At 53.4% G+C, this 18,015-nt stretch overlaps 1 protein-coding gene across 1 annotated transcript; it reads left to right on the top strand.

Moving 5' to 3' along the window:
* The first annotated feature begins 3,928 nt into the window (after window positions 1-3,928).
* Window positions 3,929-10,857, top strand: PHLDA3 (pleckstrin homology like domain family A member 3). Its single transcript, XM_060644070.3, has 2 exons — window positions 3,929-5,486; window positions 6,710-10,857. The coding sequence occupies exon 1, from the start codon at window positions 5,037-5,039 to the stop codon at window positions 5,412-5,414; it is 378 nt and encodes a 125-aa protein (XP_060500053.1). The 5' UTR covers window positions 3,929-5,036; the 3' UTR covers window positions 5,415-5,486; window positions 6,710-10,857.
* Window positions 10,858-18,015: the final 7,158 nt, after the last annotated feature.

The raw sequence follows: 18,015 nt of genomic DNA, 5'->3' as shown, positions 1-18,015 counted from the left end.
AAAAAAGAGAGAGAGAGAAGCAAAACATGTATATAGTAAGAAAATAAATAAATAAAATCAAGCTGTACAGAATGATGACCAATGAAAAAGCAAAAGTCTTTATCTTCTCTCCTTGTCTTTTCCCAGAGGAACTACGGTTAACCATTTATTTTTGTTTGTTTAAATAACAGACTTGGTTTTTAGACCAGGTTTACATTTACAGAAAAATTGATCAGATAGTACTGAATTCCTACGTATCTCTCCTTGCCCCCATAGTTTCCCCTGTTATTGACATCTTGCATTAGTGTGGTACATTTATTATAGCGAAGGAACTAATGTTAATATATTTACTACAACTAAAGTTCATAGTTTACATTAAGTTTATTCTTGGTGTTACACAGTTTTATGGGCTTAGACAAATGCATAATGTCGTGTATCCACCATTACAATGTCACCCAGAACAGTCTCTCCCTAAACATTCCCTATGACCATCTAGGGGTTATCATAATTCTTTTTTGAATGTTTATTTGTTTATTTTGAGAGAGAGGAGAGGGGCAGAGAGAGAGGAGAGAGAGAGTTCCAAGCTGGCTCCTCCCTGTGAGCACAGAGCCCGACAAAGGGCTTGATCTCATGAACCCCGTGGAGACCATGTCTTGAGCAGAAATCAAGAGTTGGACGCTCAACCGACTGAGCCATCCAGGCACCCCTTACTATAATTCTTTTAAATAATGTACTTAGACCTCTCTCTGTTAGTTCATTAACACTAGATAGCAGTTATTGACTCCTTGTAATGAAAGAAAAGGAAACTACTACAGTCTCCTTTCTCCAGCTCCCAACTTTTGTCAGTTCCATTACCATTTCGTTCACTCATTCAACAATGATTTACTGAGGCCCTACTGTGTACTGGGCAACATTCTAGGTGCTAGAGCCACAAGGAATGAAGAAAACAGGATAAAATTCCCTGCTGGCACAGAACTTACATTCTAGTAGAGGGGATAGATAACAAATAAGAAAAACATTAAGAATGTTAGATGGCGGTATGTGCTATAGAGAGAAAACCAGCAGGAGAGGGGCTTTACTCAGAGATGAAAGGCTCTGGTAGATTGCAGGAAAAGGAGTGACATGATCTTACTTCCGTTTTACAAGTTTTACAGTGTTGTTTTTTTAACTTTGTTTTTTAAGTCCCTTGTTTTAAAAGTTTATTTATTTATTTTGAGACAGAGAGAGAGAGAGAGAGAGAGCGAGAGCAGGGGAGGGGCTGAGAGAGAGGAGAGAGAATGCCAAGCAGGCTCCGCACTGTCAGCGCAGAACCGGATGCTGGGCTCGAAATTCCAAACCGTGAGATCATGACCTGAGCTGAAACCAAGAGTCGGACATTTAACTGACTGAGCCACCCAGGCGCCCCAATTTTTATAGTGTTAATAGAAATTCTATTTTGTAAGTAGAATGATCTTTGATGCTTTTCCTATAGATTGAGTGGAACAATTGATGACCACTAAACAGAATTTATAAGATTAAGTAAATATTGTAGAAAACAAGAAGCTATGTTACTTTTTATGTCCCTCTGGGTCCCATTCTGGCCTCTGTCCCACCTTATTCCCATCTGCCATTCCATCCTGTCCTGGGTCGCCACCAAGTGGATCCAGGCTCCCTCCTCCCCACCAGGGATGGCTCAGACCTAGCTGGAGCATTTCTAGCACACTATTCCCTGGGGCCATTTTGTAGTCTAGCCCGTTCCAGCTGGACTCAGACTGCCTGACAGTGCAGATCAGCTTTCCTTTGGGCTGGGCAGAGGGCGGAGCCAGCTTTGGGCTGCAACCAGGGACATTCTGTCCAGCAGTCCCGTGTAGGGTAAACAAGCCCACAAGAATTGAGTGAGCATCTCCGGGGCCCAGCACTGCCCCCAACTGAGTGCCCCAGGAAGGCTAAGTTAGAGGTCCAATTCCCAGGGGCAGCATAGGGATACTCTGGCAGGAGGGGAGCACCAACCTGAGCCTCCCCAGCCCAGCCCTGCTCCCCTGGCTCTAGAATGCTTATTGATCCTCCTGATGCACCAAGTTGGGTTACTTGGGCCCAAGCATCTCTCAAATGGGGCTACCAGGCAGAATGCCAATTCTGGGGAAGGATTTAGAATGAGTCACCTCCTCTCTTCCCAAGAGGTCATGAGATCGGAGGATAGGACTCCCAGTAAGACCTACACAGGACACCGCGGAGAGGTGGCGTCGGGAACTGGTTGTTTACTTGGTAAAGACCTTTCCAGCAATAGAGTATGCCATACTGAATTTCCGCCTCTGGCTTCCTCTTTACCCACGCACTCTTGCTATCCAGTGTTCCTGTCTTTTTTGCCCTTTCTCCTGTGTCCGAACACTTGGTACCACTCCACCCGGTACACCAAAGAGGAAAGTGTGGGTGGCTGGGTCATGTGTAAAAAAGGACCCCAGGTACTCAGATGATTATACAGAGGCAGGGTGGTGTCATCACAAGATCCTGGGTCCTCTTAGCTACCATGTGTTATCTTCCCAGCTTTGTCATCTACAGAGCTGGGTGACCTACTGTAGGTTGCCTGACCTCTCTGAGCTCACTTTCCTCATCAGGAAAACAAGCACAATAATAATAACAATACCGATTTATCAAGAGAATAAAAAACACTAGGAGCCCCTATAAAGTTTAAAAACGCGTACCTTTGTGAATTAACCTGAAACTGGAGAGTGAATCAGTGAGTTCCAGGCTCAGGGTAGGGAGAGGAGGAAGCGATAGAGACAAAACGGAGCGAAGAGCAGGTTAGCAGCCTGGTCTAGAGCCTTGTTTCCTCCTAGATAGAGCTTTGGATCATGGTGGGACTATGCCAGGTTGTTGGACTCGGGAGATTCTTATGGAGCAGGTGTGTGTGGGGGGGGTGTGGGCTGGCGAGAGAAGCCATGTGAGGGCATGGCTGGCAGACAGACTGAGACTTTGGGGGTCCCTAAGACAGGACTGTGGGTACTTTCGAGCTTTCTCTGTTGCTGCCCTCTGTGTCTCAAGAGACACCTATCTTGGCTGCTTCTCTTTCCTCGTGATGCTGGCCACTTCCTCTCCCCGGGGCGGGGGCGGGGGGGGGGTACTCTGCAGGTTAGGGAGTTAGCTGTCCTGGGGCGTGGGTGCTCCTGCAGCACATGGGGCTGTAGAGCTGTGGTGGGACACTGACAGCTGCCTTCCTCCACCTCCTGACTTGGGGCACCCCTCCCCTCTACACTGGACCCTCTTTGTGCCCATCAAGCTCCACATCAATGGGCAGGAGGATGGAAACAGGGTGTGGGTACAAAGAGGTCTTATTACTGTCATTACTACATATTATTATTCCCATAATACTCTATTATTAACATGTCAATGAATAGGCCCTTATGAAACTGTGGGCCTGGAGGAGCTGACCAAGACCAGGCAGAATTAGGACCTAGAGGCCCCATCTTCCTGTGCCTGGCCTACTCTCCCGGTCCCCATCCTCCTCTGAAGGCAATAGAAGTGGGGGGAGGGGGGGGAATAACATTTCACTGGGACTCAGAGTTGCCAGGCCCGGATTTGGGGCTTTCACAAATGTTATCTAACTTATTCATCAGAGCTTCATGAACGAAGAATGAATAAATCTTTCCATTTGACAAATGAGGAAATTTTAGGAGGCTAATGGAGCTGCCCAAGGTGGGCGGGGACACAGCAGTCAAGGAGGAAGGGTTGAGGTCTGAACCCAACACTGCAGGGCTTTCAACTCAGCGCAAAGCCCTTAAGGCCAAAAAGGGAGGGAAGCCTTCTCCCTCCCCATCCCCCTTCAGTGAGGAATCCTGGGGAAGCGCGTTCTCTTAGGATGGCGGAGAGAGGCTGCTGGAATCCGCGGAGGGTCTGCAACAAACAGGCTAGCAGCTAACTCCAGGCATGGTCAGTCCACGTGGACTGGCCACGGGTGGCCCACGTGGGCTGAGCGACGGGCGTCTCCAAGTGTGTGCCACGAAGAACACTGCAGGAAGTGACCTCTCCAGATCACGATGGGGTCCCCTCTCCGCTACCACAGAGAGGCTGAGCGACCTCAGGTTTTCTCTCTGCTCAGTTCGCCCTGGCTTTTCTCTACCCTTCTCCCCGAGCTGGAGATGTGGGTAAGAGTAGGAGGGGTGGGTCGCCCACGCAGAGACAGCTGGGCAGCAGAAGGGGAGGGAACCCAACAGAGGCTTGATCCCTAGCCCCCACCCCCCACCCCAAGATCGTCCTCGTGCCAAAGGGGAGCCGGCCAAACTAGGAGAAGGGGCTCAGGCTGGGGGGCCAGGGCTCCCGCGGCCTGGGAAACGTCCAGCAGATGTCTGACGCCCACTATGCAAGTCCCAACGGGTGCACTGCGCGACCACAGAGCTACCCCCTCTCACCAGCAGCGACCCTCTCAAAGTAGGAGCCGCTCCCTACCCCCGCCCCTCCACGATCCCCTGCGTCCGAGGCCTGGAGGAGTTGTGGTTCCAAGAAGCGGCACAGGGCAGGCCACGACGTTACGGCTGCTGGGTAAGCCAGCCCCCCTGTCGGTACCAGCCGTCCCCGCCCGGCGCCCAGCGCCTCCAGTGAGTGCCCGAGCCCCCGCCGCGGCCCCGCCCCCCGGAGCCCTGCCCCGCCGGGTGCGCGGCGCGGGGGGGGAGGGCCCGCTGGGGCAGGAATGCGCGGCGGGCGGCGCAGGAGGCGAGTGGAGGAACATGTAAGGGCACATCCCTCGAGCTGCCGCCCAGCGCGCAGGCAGAGCCCAGCGGAGCGAGCGGGCGAGCGTGGTGCCAGTGCGCAGCCGGGCTCTCGGACCGGGAAGCCACCGGGGCACCGGGCAGTGGCCGGGCGGGGCAGCTCGCGCGGGGCGGCGGAGGGGCCGGAGCGGGGCTGCGGGCGCCGAGCGGACGGCGGTGGCCCGAGGACTGCGCGGCGGGCGCACCGGACAGCCGGGGCGCAGGTGGCAGGGCGCGCGGCCAGCCGGCCCCGGGCGCCAGAATCCGGCGCTGCCGAGCCGGGGAGGGCGCAGCGCCCACCGCAGCCTGCAGTTTTCCCGGGACGTCTGGGCGCCCATGACGGCGGCGGCGACTGTGCTCAAGGAGGGCGTGCTGGAGAAGCGCAGCGGCGGGCTGCTGCAGCTGTGGAAGCGGAAGCGCTGTGTGCTCACCGAGCGCGGGCTGCAGCTCTTCGAGGCCAAGGGCACCGGCGGCCGGCCCAAGGAGCTCAGCTTCGCCCGCATCAAGGCCGTGGAATGCGTGGAGAGCACCGGGCGCCACATCTATTTCACGCTGGTGACCGAGGGAGGCGGCGAGATCGACTTCCGCTGCCCCCTCGAGGATCCTGGCTGGAACGCCCAGATCACCCTGGGCCTGGTCAAGTTCAAGAACCAGCAGGCAATCCAGACTGTGCGGGCCAGGCAGAGCCTCGGGGCCGGGACCCTCGTGTCCTAAACCGCACACCTTGCCATCTTACCTTCATGCTCCGCACCCTCCCCACCACGTGGTGTATGGAGGTCAAGTCAGGTAGGCCCCTGGAGACTGAACCCTCTTTTCTCTCCTTCTCTTTCCCCTATGGAGAAAATGGGGGACTCCCACCAGCATTCCACGTCAAAGCTGAACGACCCTAGGGCCGACAGGGAGTAGGAGCTTAGGAGTCTGAGCAAGGGAGGCCAAGAGCTGGACTTTCCCCTGGGGCCCCAGGCAGGAGGGTCGTATGTGCCCCAGGTGACAGAGAGGAAGATGGTGGGATGGGCCTCCCTACAGGTTGGTTCTGCCCTGGCTCTGGTGGAGGGAGGCTGGCCTGCGCATTCCCTTAAGGCTTTCCAGCAGAAAGACAGTCTCCTTCAGTTAGCAGAGTCATTGGGAACAGAACCCAGCTCCCAAGGTGGGCCCTTAGGGGGAGGGTTTGACTAGGCTGGGCCAGGGCTCCCCTACCCATTCTTGACAGGGGATATCGGGTCCTAGGGCTGAGCTGCTGGCAGACCAGAGGTGTTGGAGGGTGGGCAGGCCAGGCCACCGATACCAAGGGGGAATGGGCCTGTCTGCCTGCCTCTGAGTGCCAGCCAATGCCCAGCTGGGCCAGAAGAGGAGAAGCTGGAGAAGGGGGTGGGGCATTGAGGCAGGGTGGGTGGAGGGGTGCAGGATGGGGTCATGATTTGTTATTTGTGATGTCTTAATCCTCCTTGAGCAGTAGGGCAGGGGGTGAGGGGCGGATTTGTGGTCAGGAAGGCCCAGGGGAGGGACCAGGAATAGAACCTAGAAGCCCTGGCTCCCAGCCCTGTGCCCTCTTCCCCAGATGCCACTCCCTCCCCGTGGGAACCACGAGTAGGGCCGAGGACGGAATTATACCACTCAGGTTTTCATTTCTCCGGTGGAAACCTATATCCCCTCTCATACCATCTCCCCCTCCAGCCCCGCAGTTCTCCACCTTGCCAAGGAGAGTCCCGGTGAGCCTGGAGCCCCACCCGGTGTCATGTACCCCTTTGACCCTCCTGTTGACTGTAGTGAGGGTTAGCCGAGAGGGAGGGAGACCTGCTGTACTGAGAACTGGTCCATATTGATCCCTCAGGCCTCAGGGGGACTCGGAGGAAGCAGTTTCCTCCCCTGATCACAGTGTGTTGTACAAATACTATTTTCTACCTTTCTCCTGATGTGGAGAAGGTCGGAAAGCTCTGCTGGAAAGCAGCTCATTGTGGATACTTATCTCAGTGTCTGCCCCTGCCCTGACTGCTCTTCTTTCTTGCCAGCTCTCCTGCCCCTTTTGGCTCATGGGAGCGTGACTGTGCTCCATATGTCGAGGCGGAAGCCATGGTCACGTGGAGGAGACGCTGGAGCTGAAGGAATGGATGGGGCCCGGGGAGGAGGGCAGAAGGCCATGTGGGGCTGAGGATGAAGATTCAGCCCCTGGACACTCTCAGAGTCTCCGGACATTCCCAGCTCAGGGCTTTGCAGCCACAGCCTGACGTACAGATGGTGATGGAGAGCTGGCATCCAAGCACCCTCCCCTCGGCGGCCCCGTCATCTGGCTGCAGACTGTTGTTAGTCCCCAGCTTGTGCCGTGCCGCGAGGAGGACATTTCCCCATGGGGTGCCAAGCCAGTGCCTCAGGACTCAGGAGGCCAGCCTGGTACCCCGGGGAGGAACCAGCCTGGCATCACTTCTGGACTCACCTTGGTGGGGGGAGCTGATGGGCCCTGAGGCCCGCACTTGAGGGTCTCCTGCTGCTTAGGTCCTTCTGGGACCCCCACCCATCCAGGCCTTTTCTTTGCACACTTCGCCCCCCACCTCCTGCCCATCTTCCCCCCCCACTGTGGTGCTAGGCCTGGAGGTGGTGGGGGTGGGGTGGGGGTTTGGCCATTACCATTTCATGCCTATCCCAAAATGAAGAGTCCCCGCAAAGGGCAGTGACCACACTGTTTGCTGAATGGAGTTCTTTGCCCACAAAGACCCAGTGCTTGGAGCATCCCTCTCCTACCCCCGCTTCTCCACTCCATAACCCATTCTGAGATCTCCGGCCTGGGTGGGGAGAGACACTGCAGCCCTAGGAGGCACGACCTCAGCGGTCCTAGGAAGGAGGGACCGTAAGGCCTGGACTGAGGGATGTTCTACTGGCCAACTCAGTCTATGTAGCTGCTTTTCCAGAAGGCCATGCCGCCCCTGCCATCCTGGGAGGTGGCTCAGCTTTCTGAGCAGAGTTGGTCTCCCTGTCATTTATATACTCAGGCTTCATACATTTATGCAGTAAGTATTCCTTGCTGGATGGTTTAAAAGGAATGATTACAGCACGGGAAAAGCTGAAGTACAGAGAAATAGCTGCCTGAGTTACACAGAAACTCATCGGGTAACCCTCGAGATCTTTCCATGTTGTGGTCAGCAGTTTATTCTGCCCTCCTTTCCTCCATTGCCCACCACGTCTGGCCTTCCCTGTGGCAAAGCAGTGGCCTACTTCAGAGTCTCCAGAAGGAACGAGGGGGCTGTGTGGCCCCCTTCAGCAATTTGAAGTCTCTTTAATAACCTCTTTGTGCTTCTGACCTGTTTCGTTCCCCATCAGATTTCTCCTACTGTCCAGCCAAGACCTCCCCATCCTATGTCCCAGTACCTTAGAGTGCTCGGGAGTACCTTGTTCATCTGCTACGAGCACCGCATCTCACAAGTGACAAAGAACTTACAGATTACAAGAGAGTTTTGACAAATATCTCATTTATTACCTCATTAGGCTGTATCCCTGTTTCATGGATAGCTTAGTCCCAGCATCGCAAACAAGCATCATCTTCCACGCCACCCCTGGTATGTGCTGAGCAAGATCTGGGCTCCCCTAGCATGCTGTGGTCAATTGGTGATGTCTGTCATGGGCTTGGGGAGAAAGATGGTGACGATGGCCACACTTGGGTGGCTGGGGGGGGGGGGGTTGGCGAGAAGATGATGGGGTCTCCACCCCTTTGTTGGAGCCATGTGAATGGGAAAGGGTTAGCATCTCTGTTCTATAAGACGGCCTCTAAAATAGAATCCTTGCTCTTCAAATCGAACTGAAAGGCTGCTGATGGTGGGGATTCAGGCATAAAGAAAGAAAAGAGGTATCCAGACCCTCAGAAGTGGGAGAGTGGGAGCAGGTGGGAGTGGATGCAGGCAAATACGTACTCCTAGATGCCTCTCCTCTGCCAGCGCTGTGCCTGGCACTGGTGATGCAGAGATGGGGAACACAATCTGACTCTGCCCCGAGAAGCCCTGAGTCTGGTAGAGAGCTAAAATGCCAACTGGTGCCTGTAGAGCTGGTGTGAGCATCCGGGGGAATGCTGGGCTCTGCCTCCTCTGCCCAGCACTGTGTTAGCCTCACTGGCGTTTGCCAGATCATTCTGAGAGCCTGGCTGCAAAGGACAGTGGGGGCACAGCCAGCATGGGGTGTCCAGGGGCAGGGGGCACACAGAGCAGAGGAAGAGGCAGGCTCTGGTTTCTGACACTCCCTGCCTTTCTGGAACACAGCCCTGTTGGTTCCACCTGTGCTTTCGTTCCTGCCCAAACCCAGCTTCAGTTTCTCCCCGTGCTGGGAGAGCCCCGGCCCCTCTGATGGGTGTGCTGCAGTTAGAACCCCTAGCACAGACCCTAGGATGTAGTAGGCCCTCAGGATACATTAATAGAGGTGGAGGTTGTTGCGATGGGGAAGATCACTTCCTACCACTTGTAAGAGAGTCCCATGGCTTCCCGAAGGCTCCAAGAAGTCATAGCACAGGGATTGGGACCTTACACCTGAATTTATGTTTTTGTTTTTGTTGTTTTTAAAGATACGTGACCTTTGGGGAGTCTTTGTCTTCCTGCTGGGGAGGGAGACACCCTGCTTTGTGACTTCAGGGGTGTTTTCGCTGCTCTGGCAACTCTAGATTCTAAAAATGGATCATAGGCCCTCACCCTAGGAATGCTTGGCTGGACCACAGAGTAGGGTCAAGGCCTCTTTGGGGGCACAAACAGGCCCCGACAGTGCCAGCAGACATGCATGAGATGGAAAAACTGCTCGGTTGGGCCCGAGGATGCCGTGAGGCCAGGGAGGGGCTGCTGCTTTCTCTCCCCCTGCCCTGGCAGCCCCGGCCTCACCCCTGCCTGATGCGTGAGTCATCAATGGGAAAATGAGAAAGGGCAAGTCCCAGCCCAGCAACTGGGAGTCCTATGAGGCTAGGGGTGGGGAGACAGAGGGGAGAAGGGATGGGCTTGCTCAGGTCAGGGTGAGCTGAGGCTGGGGCTGAGGCTTTGGCAAGAGTGAGCCTGTTGCCAGGGTGAGAAGGAAGACGAGCGCAAGGAGCCAGAATTGGAGCCCACAGGCAGGCACTGTAGCAGGAGGGAGTGAGGCTAGATCTGTAGGGCATCCTGGTTACAAGTCTGTAATCTGGCCTTTCCCGGAAGTTAGGGCTGGAGAGGTGCCGTGGGCAGTTGTCCTACCAGGCCCAGGGACCTGGGTAAGACTGTGTGTCCCACTGTGCGCCAGGCTGCTGGTTGGGAGGCTGCATAGCCCTGGTTTGGCCTCCAGTCTCTGTTCCAGGCCGCATGCCACGGTCCCCTAGTGTGTTCTGTCCAGAATGCAATTCATTCTCCTGTTTCAAACCTCCAGGGGCTTGCCCACTGCGATGGAGGCAGTCCAGGCTCCTTGGAGGTGCTCTCTCCACAGTCAGGGCCCTTTGTAATGCACCTGTCTGCACGATCCCCACAGCCAGGGCCCCTGCGTGCAGCCGCCCCCATTCCAGGCTGGCAAAGGCTGTCTCACACTCCCAGGCCTTCGCACCCACCTCCTTCTGCACATTTTTGCAGTGTTGGCTCACCACCTTGGAGGGGCCTCCTCTACTCTGCCTACGGTCCAGGCTGGGTAGCTGCTCTTTCCTCTGTATGCTCATAGTTTTTCCATTACTCACCCTCCATTGCTGGCTTACTCGTCTGCCTGCTGTACTAGGTGGCCAGTGCCTGTCATTTGTGTACTCCTGCTATCTCACAGTATCTGGCACACAGCAGGTTCTTAATGATAATAATGGCAAACGGTATTAGTGCTTACTTTGTGCCCAGCATTGATCCAAGAACCGTACAATTATTGAATCGTGTCGTGCTTCAGCAACTCTGTGAGGTAGGTGTTCCTCATAACTCCCGTGTTTTGCGTTAAGAAACTGAGGCCCAGGGGCGCCTGGGTGGCTCCGTTGGTTAAGTGTCCGGCTCTTGATTTCGGCTCAGGTCATGATCTCACGGTTGTGGGATTGAGCCCTGGGCTCCACACCCAGCGTGGAGATTCTCTCTGCCTCTCCCTCTGCCCCTCCCCTGCTCACACCTACATGCTCATGCTCTCTCTCACTCTTTCTCTCTCAAAGAACAAGAAAGAAAGAAAGAAAGAAAGAAAGAAAGAAAGAAAGAAAGAAAGAAAGAAACTGAGGCCCAGAGAGGTTAAGTGCTTTGTTCAGAATCACACAGCAGCTATGAAGTGGGGGAACGAGGAGTCAACCAGGTCAGTAGGACTCTAGCATGTGCTTTTAACCCAATACCAGATGATTAGTCCTCACCGGATGAGTGAATGAATGAAGGAGTGAATGAGCCCACAGTGTCACTGGGAGAAAGTTGCTCGGGAGCTGGGGGAAAGGAGAAGTAAGCCCCGGGGAGTGGGGAGCACGTCCGTGTGCCAGGGCACGGAGGAGGCTTCGTGGAGAAGCTGGCCGCAGCCAGTCCTTGAAACAGTGGTGGGTCTCCCTACAGGAAAGGACACGGGGGTTGGGAGGGGGTGTCCTGGGGCAGGACTGGTCTGGAAGAGCGGAGAGACCCAGAGCGGGAAAGTACAGTGGGAATCTAGGGGAACAAATCATTTTTGGGCTGAGGGCCAGGCCTGTATTGGCCCCAAATGCTGTTTGTCTCATGACCTGGGCACAGGGCTGCCCCATCTGCAGGGACAAGGGCTGTGAGCTCAGTAGATGTGACCCTGTGTGGCAGCAGGCCTGGTCCCAGAGGCCCCCACGTAGGGTTCACACCAGCTAGGGTGACCGACCGTGCTGGTGTGCGTGGGGCTCTCCTAGTGTAAAAGCACTGAAAGCCCTATGTCCCCAGGAACTCCTCAGTCCTGGGCAATCTGGGACAGGGGGTCACCCTTCGCCCTGCCCCAGGGACAGGAAGTGCTGCCTCTCCCACCCTTTTATTTCACCGGTCAGCTCTGCCCACAGCTCTTGGCCCCAGCGAAGGGTCCAGAGCAACAGTGCTAGGGCCCAGAGGCGTCACCCGCCCAGACTCAGGCAGCATCGGAGTTTTCTGCCATCCTTGGACGGCACACCAGGCCCCCAGCTCTAAGGAGAAAGGAGAGCCAGGTGTCCTCGGGGGCTCTTCAGTCAGCTCTGCTTCTACTGGTCCCCAACCGCAATGCAATTCAGTTCAACCCAACCTCAGCGCTTTGTGAAGCACCTAGTTTCTGCGGCACAGGCGTAGAAGCCTGGCCCATCTCGCGTGGTAATTGAGCCACAGAGAGTAGCCAGGGAACAGAGGGGACTGTTAGGTGGGGACAGTGCTGTGAGGGGTGGGTGGGGGATGCAGGTGGTCCTTGGAATGGAGGATAGGATTCTGACTATCAGAGAGAAGAGGGTAGGCAAGGCCTTCCAGGGGTAGGAATTATCTGTGCAAACGTGCCAGGCTGGAAACGGTGAGGTGGCTCAGGAAACGCGAGCAGGTTTGCACAGAACCTGGGCGTGCAAGAGCTGAGCACAGAGGAGTTGGGCCAACTTGGAGTCCCCTGACTAGCCAGGGCTCGGGACTTCTTTCATAGGCAGCGGGAGCCCATCACAAGGCTTCCATTCTTCACACACACACACACACACACACACACACACACACCCCTTTACTTTTATTACAAAAATGTATTTGTTGGAGAGAAATGTGAAAGGACAGTACATTATAAAGAAGAAAACAAACATCATCTTTCATGTCCCCATCTCTCAGAGATCATCTTTGCTAACATTCTGGTGCATTTCTCTCTGCATTTATTTCTCTGAAAATAGATATGTGACATATAATTATTATCCATGATATAATATGTAATTATTTTTTCACACATGGGGTCATACTGTGTGTGCTCCATTATAGCCTGATTTTTTATGTATAGTATATTGCGTTATGAGGCCATGATGTTAAGTAAGCATTTTAATGTCTGTATGTTACTCTATTGTATTTAGTATTAGTTGACAAACGAATCCCTTATTGTTGAACACCCATGTTCTTTTTGTGTTTTTCTATCATATACAAGGTGGTAGTAAACATTTGCATACCTAAATCTCTGTGTCTCTGCTGGTTTCTTCTCTTTTTCCTCCCTATTCTTTTTCTTATTCTTCCTCCTCCTTCTCCTCCTCCCCCCGTCTTTTTCTTCTTATTAATAGAAGCCTAATTAGTTTTCTTTTTTAAAATGTTTTTTAAATGTTTATTTATTTTTGAGAGAGAGAGAGAGAGAGAGAGAGAGAGAGAGAGTGTTGACATGAGCAGGAGAAGAGCAGAGAGAAAGGAGGACAGAGGATCCAAACCCGATGTTGGGTTCGAACTCACCTGAGATCATGATCTGAGCCGAAGTCTATGCTTAACTGCCTAACCGACTGGGCCACCCAGGCGCCCCTAACTGGCTTTCTTGAAGCGGAATGACTGGGTCTGCACTGGAGAGCAGGGGAGCTGTGGTGAGCACTGGGTTTTAGAATGGGTGTTGTGGTGGTCCTGGGGGAAGGGAGGGCCTGGGAGCAGGGAAATCCAGAGGTAATGAGGCCTGAAGAGCCATGGTGGGAATGGAAAGGGAAGGTGGAAGCCAATGAGGAGACAGTGACTAGTTAATAAATGCCCACTGTGGGGCAGAGACTTACTCCCGTCTCATCCACATGGAGGCATTCAGGCAGCAGCGAAACACTTAGGCTCTAATCTCAGACCTGAGTGTGAATTCCTGCCGTGTCTCTCATTAGCCGTGTTATTTGGCACCCCATTAACAAATGGGAATGATAATACCCTACTTCCTAGGATCATCATGAGAGTTAATTGCGGGAATGCCTGCAAAGTAGATAAGGCACATAGAAACTGCACAGTAAACTTTGCTACTGCAGTAGTGTGATTACAGTAGTGTGATAATCCTTCCAGCAACCTTGCTTGGCCTAATCCCCATTTGAGAAATTAACAACTTAAATTGCAATTAACAATTAACTGCAATTAACAACTTAAATTGGCAATGCTTGCCAGTGCTTTTACCTGATACCAATACCTAACCTTGATGGAGTGCAGCCTAATTGGGCTAGACCCACCTCCCTTCAGGATAAGTGTCCATCTTACAGACGACGAAATGGAAGTTCAGAGAAGTGAACATAGTGGCACAGTGTAAACTCAGGCCTCCCAACTCTGGGTCCCACAAAGTTCTCGTGAAGTCCTGGTGCCTCCCGGTGTTGGGACTTCCAGTTGGAAGGGAGGATGGAGAGGGGTACCTCTCATCGGTTGAGGGGCTAGCTCGGTCGGTTAAGCCTCCGACTCTTGATTTCAGTTCAGGTCATGATCTCCCGGTTTGTGAGTTCGAGCCCCGCGTCGGGCTCTCACTGATGGTGCAGAGCCTGCCTGGGATTCTCTCTCCCCCTTCCCCTCTCCCTGCTCTCCCCCAGCTCTGGCATGCTCTCTCTTTCTCTCTCTCAAAATAAAGAAGTAATAATAATAAAAAACCAAAACGTTAAAAGAAAACAAAAAGAAGTGAGGAAGGAGAGAGCAGGCGATGTTCCATCAAGATTCCTTTGTCATCGGAGGGTGCTGCACTTTCATTAACCGGGCTCCACTCCAGTGGCTCGGAGCCCTTCACACACATGAATGCCCCTTCCCCTGCCAGGGAAGAGAGGGCAAGTGGCACAACTTGTCTGAGTTAACAGAGCGTGTCGCTGACCAAGCCAGAAGGAGAGTGCGTGCGCGTCTGGCCCAGGCCAGCCCTGGGGAGCCCTTGGCTGGCTCCCCGTTGCGAGGGAGTTGAGCCTCTGTGCTTACCAAGACAGTGGACAGAAACCTCGCTGGGAGAGCACCTCTAAAGAGCTGACAGCATCTAATAATTAATTATACTTGACTGGGGTGGTCAGGGCTGCAGTTTGGAGTGTTTGGCTATTTATGCAAAAGGAGGCGTTAGACTCTGTGCTTACCCCACTTCCAAAACACGTACACCCAATGGCCCTTTCTCACAGTCCGGGTGGCCCACCCCACGGATCCAGCCCAGAATGGTCTATTTCTCTAGCAGGACAAAAGAGAACTCGCCCCTGGCAAGGTCTTTGGAAGCACCACCCCCCCCCCCCCCGCCCCGCCCCCATCTTCACCTCCTGGAATGTTCACCACTCCCCTCTGTGTTTCTCTTCAGGGCTCTGGCTCTCAAGGAGCCTGCAGGTGTGATATTGTATTATCACCACAGGAAGAGCTTGGAATATTTCCTGATAGATAAGATGGTAAATGTAAGGCCCAGGGAAATAAAGCTTCCTCTGCATGGTTGAGCCACGGTTCCTGAGCAAACACCCAGTCTGGAATTGGACTGATGTTCCTACCCAGTTCTGCTGCAGCCCGTGGCATGCATGCATCTGGGCCACTTAAGAGTTTAGGGAGGGGACAGTCTCTCAGCTCTTTCTCCTGCATCTCTACTGGGTACCGGGGAGCGGGGGGACTCCTCTCAGCTAGCCTACAAGTTCTTTTCTCTGTCAGCACCCGTACTGCCAGCACCTACTGCTGGGCTGAGATACCTTCAATGTAAAAGGCAGCGATAAGACCAGGGATGCCTGGGAGCAGGCAGGGGGACCTGGGTCTACCTCGCTTTGCCCAGTGTCTCCTGAGTTTCCAGATCCAGCCACAAGGTGCACCTGCACAGTCTGGTGAGAGGTATACCTCACCTCAGCACCCAATCACTTGTTCCTCTGCTCAGTTGCTTTTGAGCCTGGGCACAACCTAGCTGCTAGAACTGACTTGACACAGCCCCCTGATTCACTGTCCTGGGCTGGAAGGCACACGACGGCAGGGCCCTGTGTTTCCTCATTGTGCTTACCATTGGTGCTTCCGATGTTGCCTCCTCAGGCCAGTGGCTGGCATATAATAGGTGCCAGTGGCTGGCGTATAGTAGGTGCTCAGTAAAGGCTGTGGAAAGAGCAAATGTGAAGTTGTGTGTAAGTGGTTCTGTATGTGTGCATGTGTGTGTCTGTTTGTACTGCATTGGGGGCTTACTGGCTTTCAGGGCAAGCTCCTAGAATACTTCAAATAAATAGAGCCTGGAAGACATTGGGCAGAATCCACTGAGGGGACCCCTAAGTGGCTCTCAGTAAGAATGTTGGTAGCCTGGGTGCAGAAGACAGCCCTTCTGGATCCTTGTTCAGACTGGCCCATTACCCAGCCCTGTGACCTTGGGCAAGCCTTGTTTTCCTCACTTGTAAAACAAAGGAATAGAAGTAAATCAGTAGGTTCTAAATCCAGCAGATGGTCAGAATCCTGGCCCTACCTGCAACCCACTGAATCCAAATCTCTAGAGCTGGAGCCCAGGAATCAGTATTTTCACGAAGCTCCCTGACCCCACCCATAGTGATTCTGAAGTTGCCGGGTCGAGGGAATGATGCTCAATGACCTCTGACAGTTATCAAGAGCTCAGGATGCAGCAAACTCAGGGCTCTGTCCCTGCCCCTGCAGTTTGGGGCCCGGGAGCCTGGGGGAGGTTTACTGAGCAGAACCTGCTGAATGGTGTTACACACACACACACACACACACACACACACACCCTGCAAGCTCATATACATCCACGTAGTCTCAGATGCCACAGTCCTGGGGAGTGCCATCTGGCAGCAAGGGTAATCTCATTTCTCCATTTCCTGTGTCTTCCTCAGACTCTAGCTTGGCTTGTGATTTTACTTTTCCCGATCCCACCCTTATCAGAAGAGTCCCTGGAACAGGGAGCCCACAGGGGCAATTGGCCTCTGGCCACGCTCTTACTGCCTGGGTCTCGGTTTTCATAAATGTAGGGTGGAAACAATAATCCTCCCTCCGCTGGGAATAATCTGCCGATGAATAAGGTCAAGAAGACAACGTAAGTGAGCATGTAGTGAGACATAAGCACTCAGGCTATTCGCAGGGAGTGGATTGTTGATTCCCTTAGGCCCTGTCTCTCCAAGAGAGCTCTGTGTTCTTGAGCCTTCGTTCTGGACTTGGCCGAGCTGGTCCCTGATGTACCTTTGGGACCCAGTTTGGGAGTCCTGGTGGCAGGCAGACCCTGAAAAGGCCCCCAGTGGTCTCTGCCTCCGGATAAACTTCTATACATCCCTCCCCTTGAGAGCAGACTGGCTTAGTGACTTGCTCCTGATGAATAGAATAAGATAGGGTGTCCCTTCTGTGATTAGGCTATGTAGGATTGTGCCTTCCATCTTGTTCGTTCTGACCCTCTCCCTTGCTCATTTGCTGGAGCAAACTGCCATGTTGGAAAGGCCCGCGTGCTAGGAACTGGGGGTGGCCTCTGGCCAGCTGCTCAAAAGACACTGAGATCAAAAGATCTCACCAACACCCACTGAGTTTGGAAGCAGGTCCTTCTCCAGCCGAGCCTTCCAATGGGACTCTGCTCCTGGCTGACATCCTGCTTTCTGCCTTGTGAGGGGCAATGAAGCAGGGGACCCAGCCAGGCATTTCCGGATTCCTGAACTGTAGAAACTATGAGATGATAAATGGGTGTTGTTATATGCCACTTTATGCTGATTTGTTGCATAGCAATAGATAAATAATACAGAGGTCTTCTTCGGGAAGATTTCCCATGATTCTCTTCATACCCCCATCAGGGCCAGGTGCCCCTCCTCTGCTCACATTCATGAGAACCCTGCATACACTTTTACTGGTGTACCATTGGTTTACTGGTCTCCCTCTCTAGGTAGGGACCACATTCTCTTTACCTTTTATCTCTGGGGCCTGGCCCTGTGCCTGGCCCACAGAAAGAGTTCAGTAAATGCTTGCTGAGTGATTGAGATTCTAGAATCTCTATGCCTCCTTACCTCCCCACCCCTCTGCAGATTTGAGTTTGCTTTTTCAGAAAGGGGGTCAGGTCACCCCAAGATTCCTGACCAGTAGAAGACACCAGAGTGCTGTAGGAGGGCTGTAGGAGGGGGACGGGTGAACACAGAGAAGATGCTTATGGTTCAGTCTGGTGGTTTTGGAGACCACACGAGTCACCAGAGCGCTGAGAGCAGGGAGTGAGAAGCGAGGGGATCTACTTGGGCAATGCACCATCTCTAGCTGGCCTGCTTAGCACAGGACATCCTACCTTCCTACCTCAGAACATTCGGGGATATTTCCAGGCCGGAACGATGTCCTTGGTCAATTAAAAGTGCTAGCCCAACGACAGGCAAAATAACTCCTAGAGAAAGAAATTCCCCAACACAAAATACAAAAGGGCTACTTTTGTAGCCGGGAGAGAACAACCAGTACTTTCCTGCTATAATAATTTGCCACAAACTTGGTGGCTTACAACCACAGAAATGTATTCTTCCATAGTCGTGGAGGCAGAAAGTCCAAAGTCAGTATTGGGCTGATACCGGGCTGAAACCAAG

Source organism: Panthera onca, chromosome F1 (assembly GCF_046562875.1).
Source record: "Panthera onca isolate mPanOnc1 chromosome F1, mPanOnc1 haplotype 2, whole genome shotgun sequence".
In the NCBI taxonomy this organism is placed as follows: Eukaryota; Metazoa; Chordata; class Mammalia; order Carnivora; family Felidae; genus Panthera; species Panthera onca.
The sequence above is the reverse complement of the archived record's forward strand: the minus strand, read 5'-3'. Positions and strand labels throughout refer to the sequence as shown.

Excerpts from the sequence above, each read along its gene's own strand:
- PHLDA3 (XM_060644070.3), top strand. The coding sequence starts at position 5,037 with ATGACGGCGGCGGCGACTGTGCTCAAGGAGGGCGTGCTGGAGAAGCGC.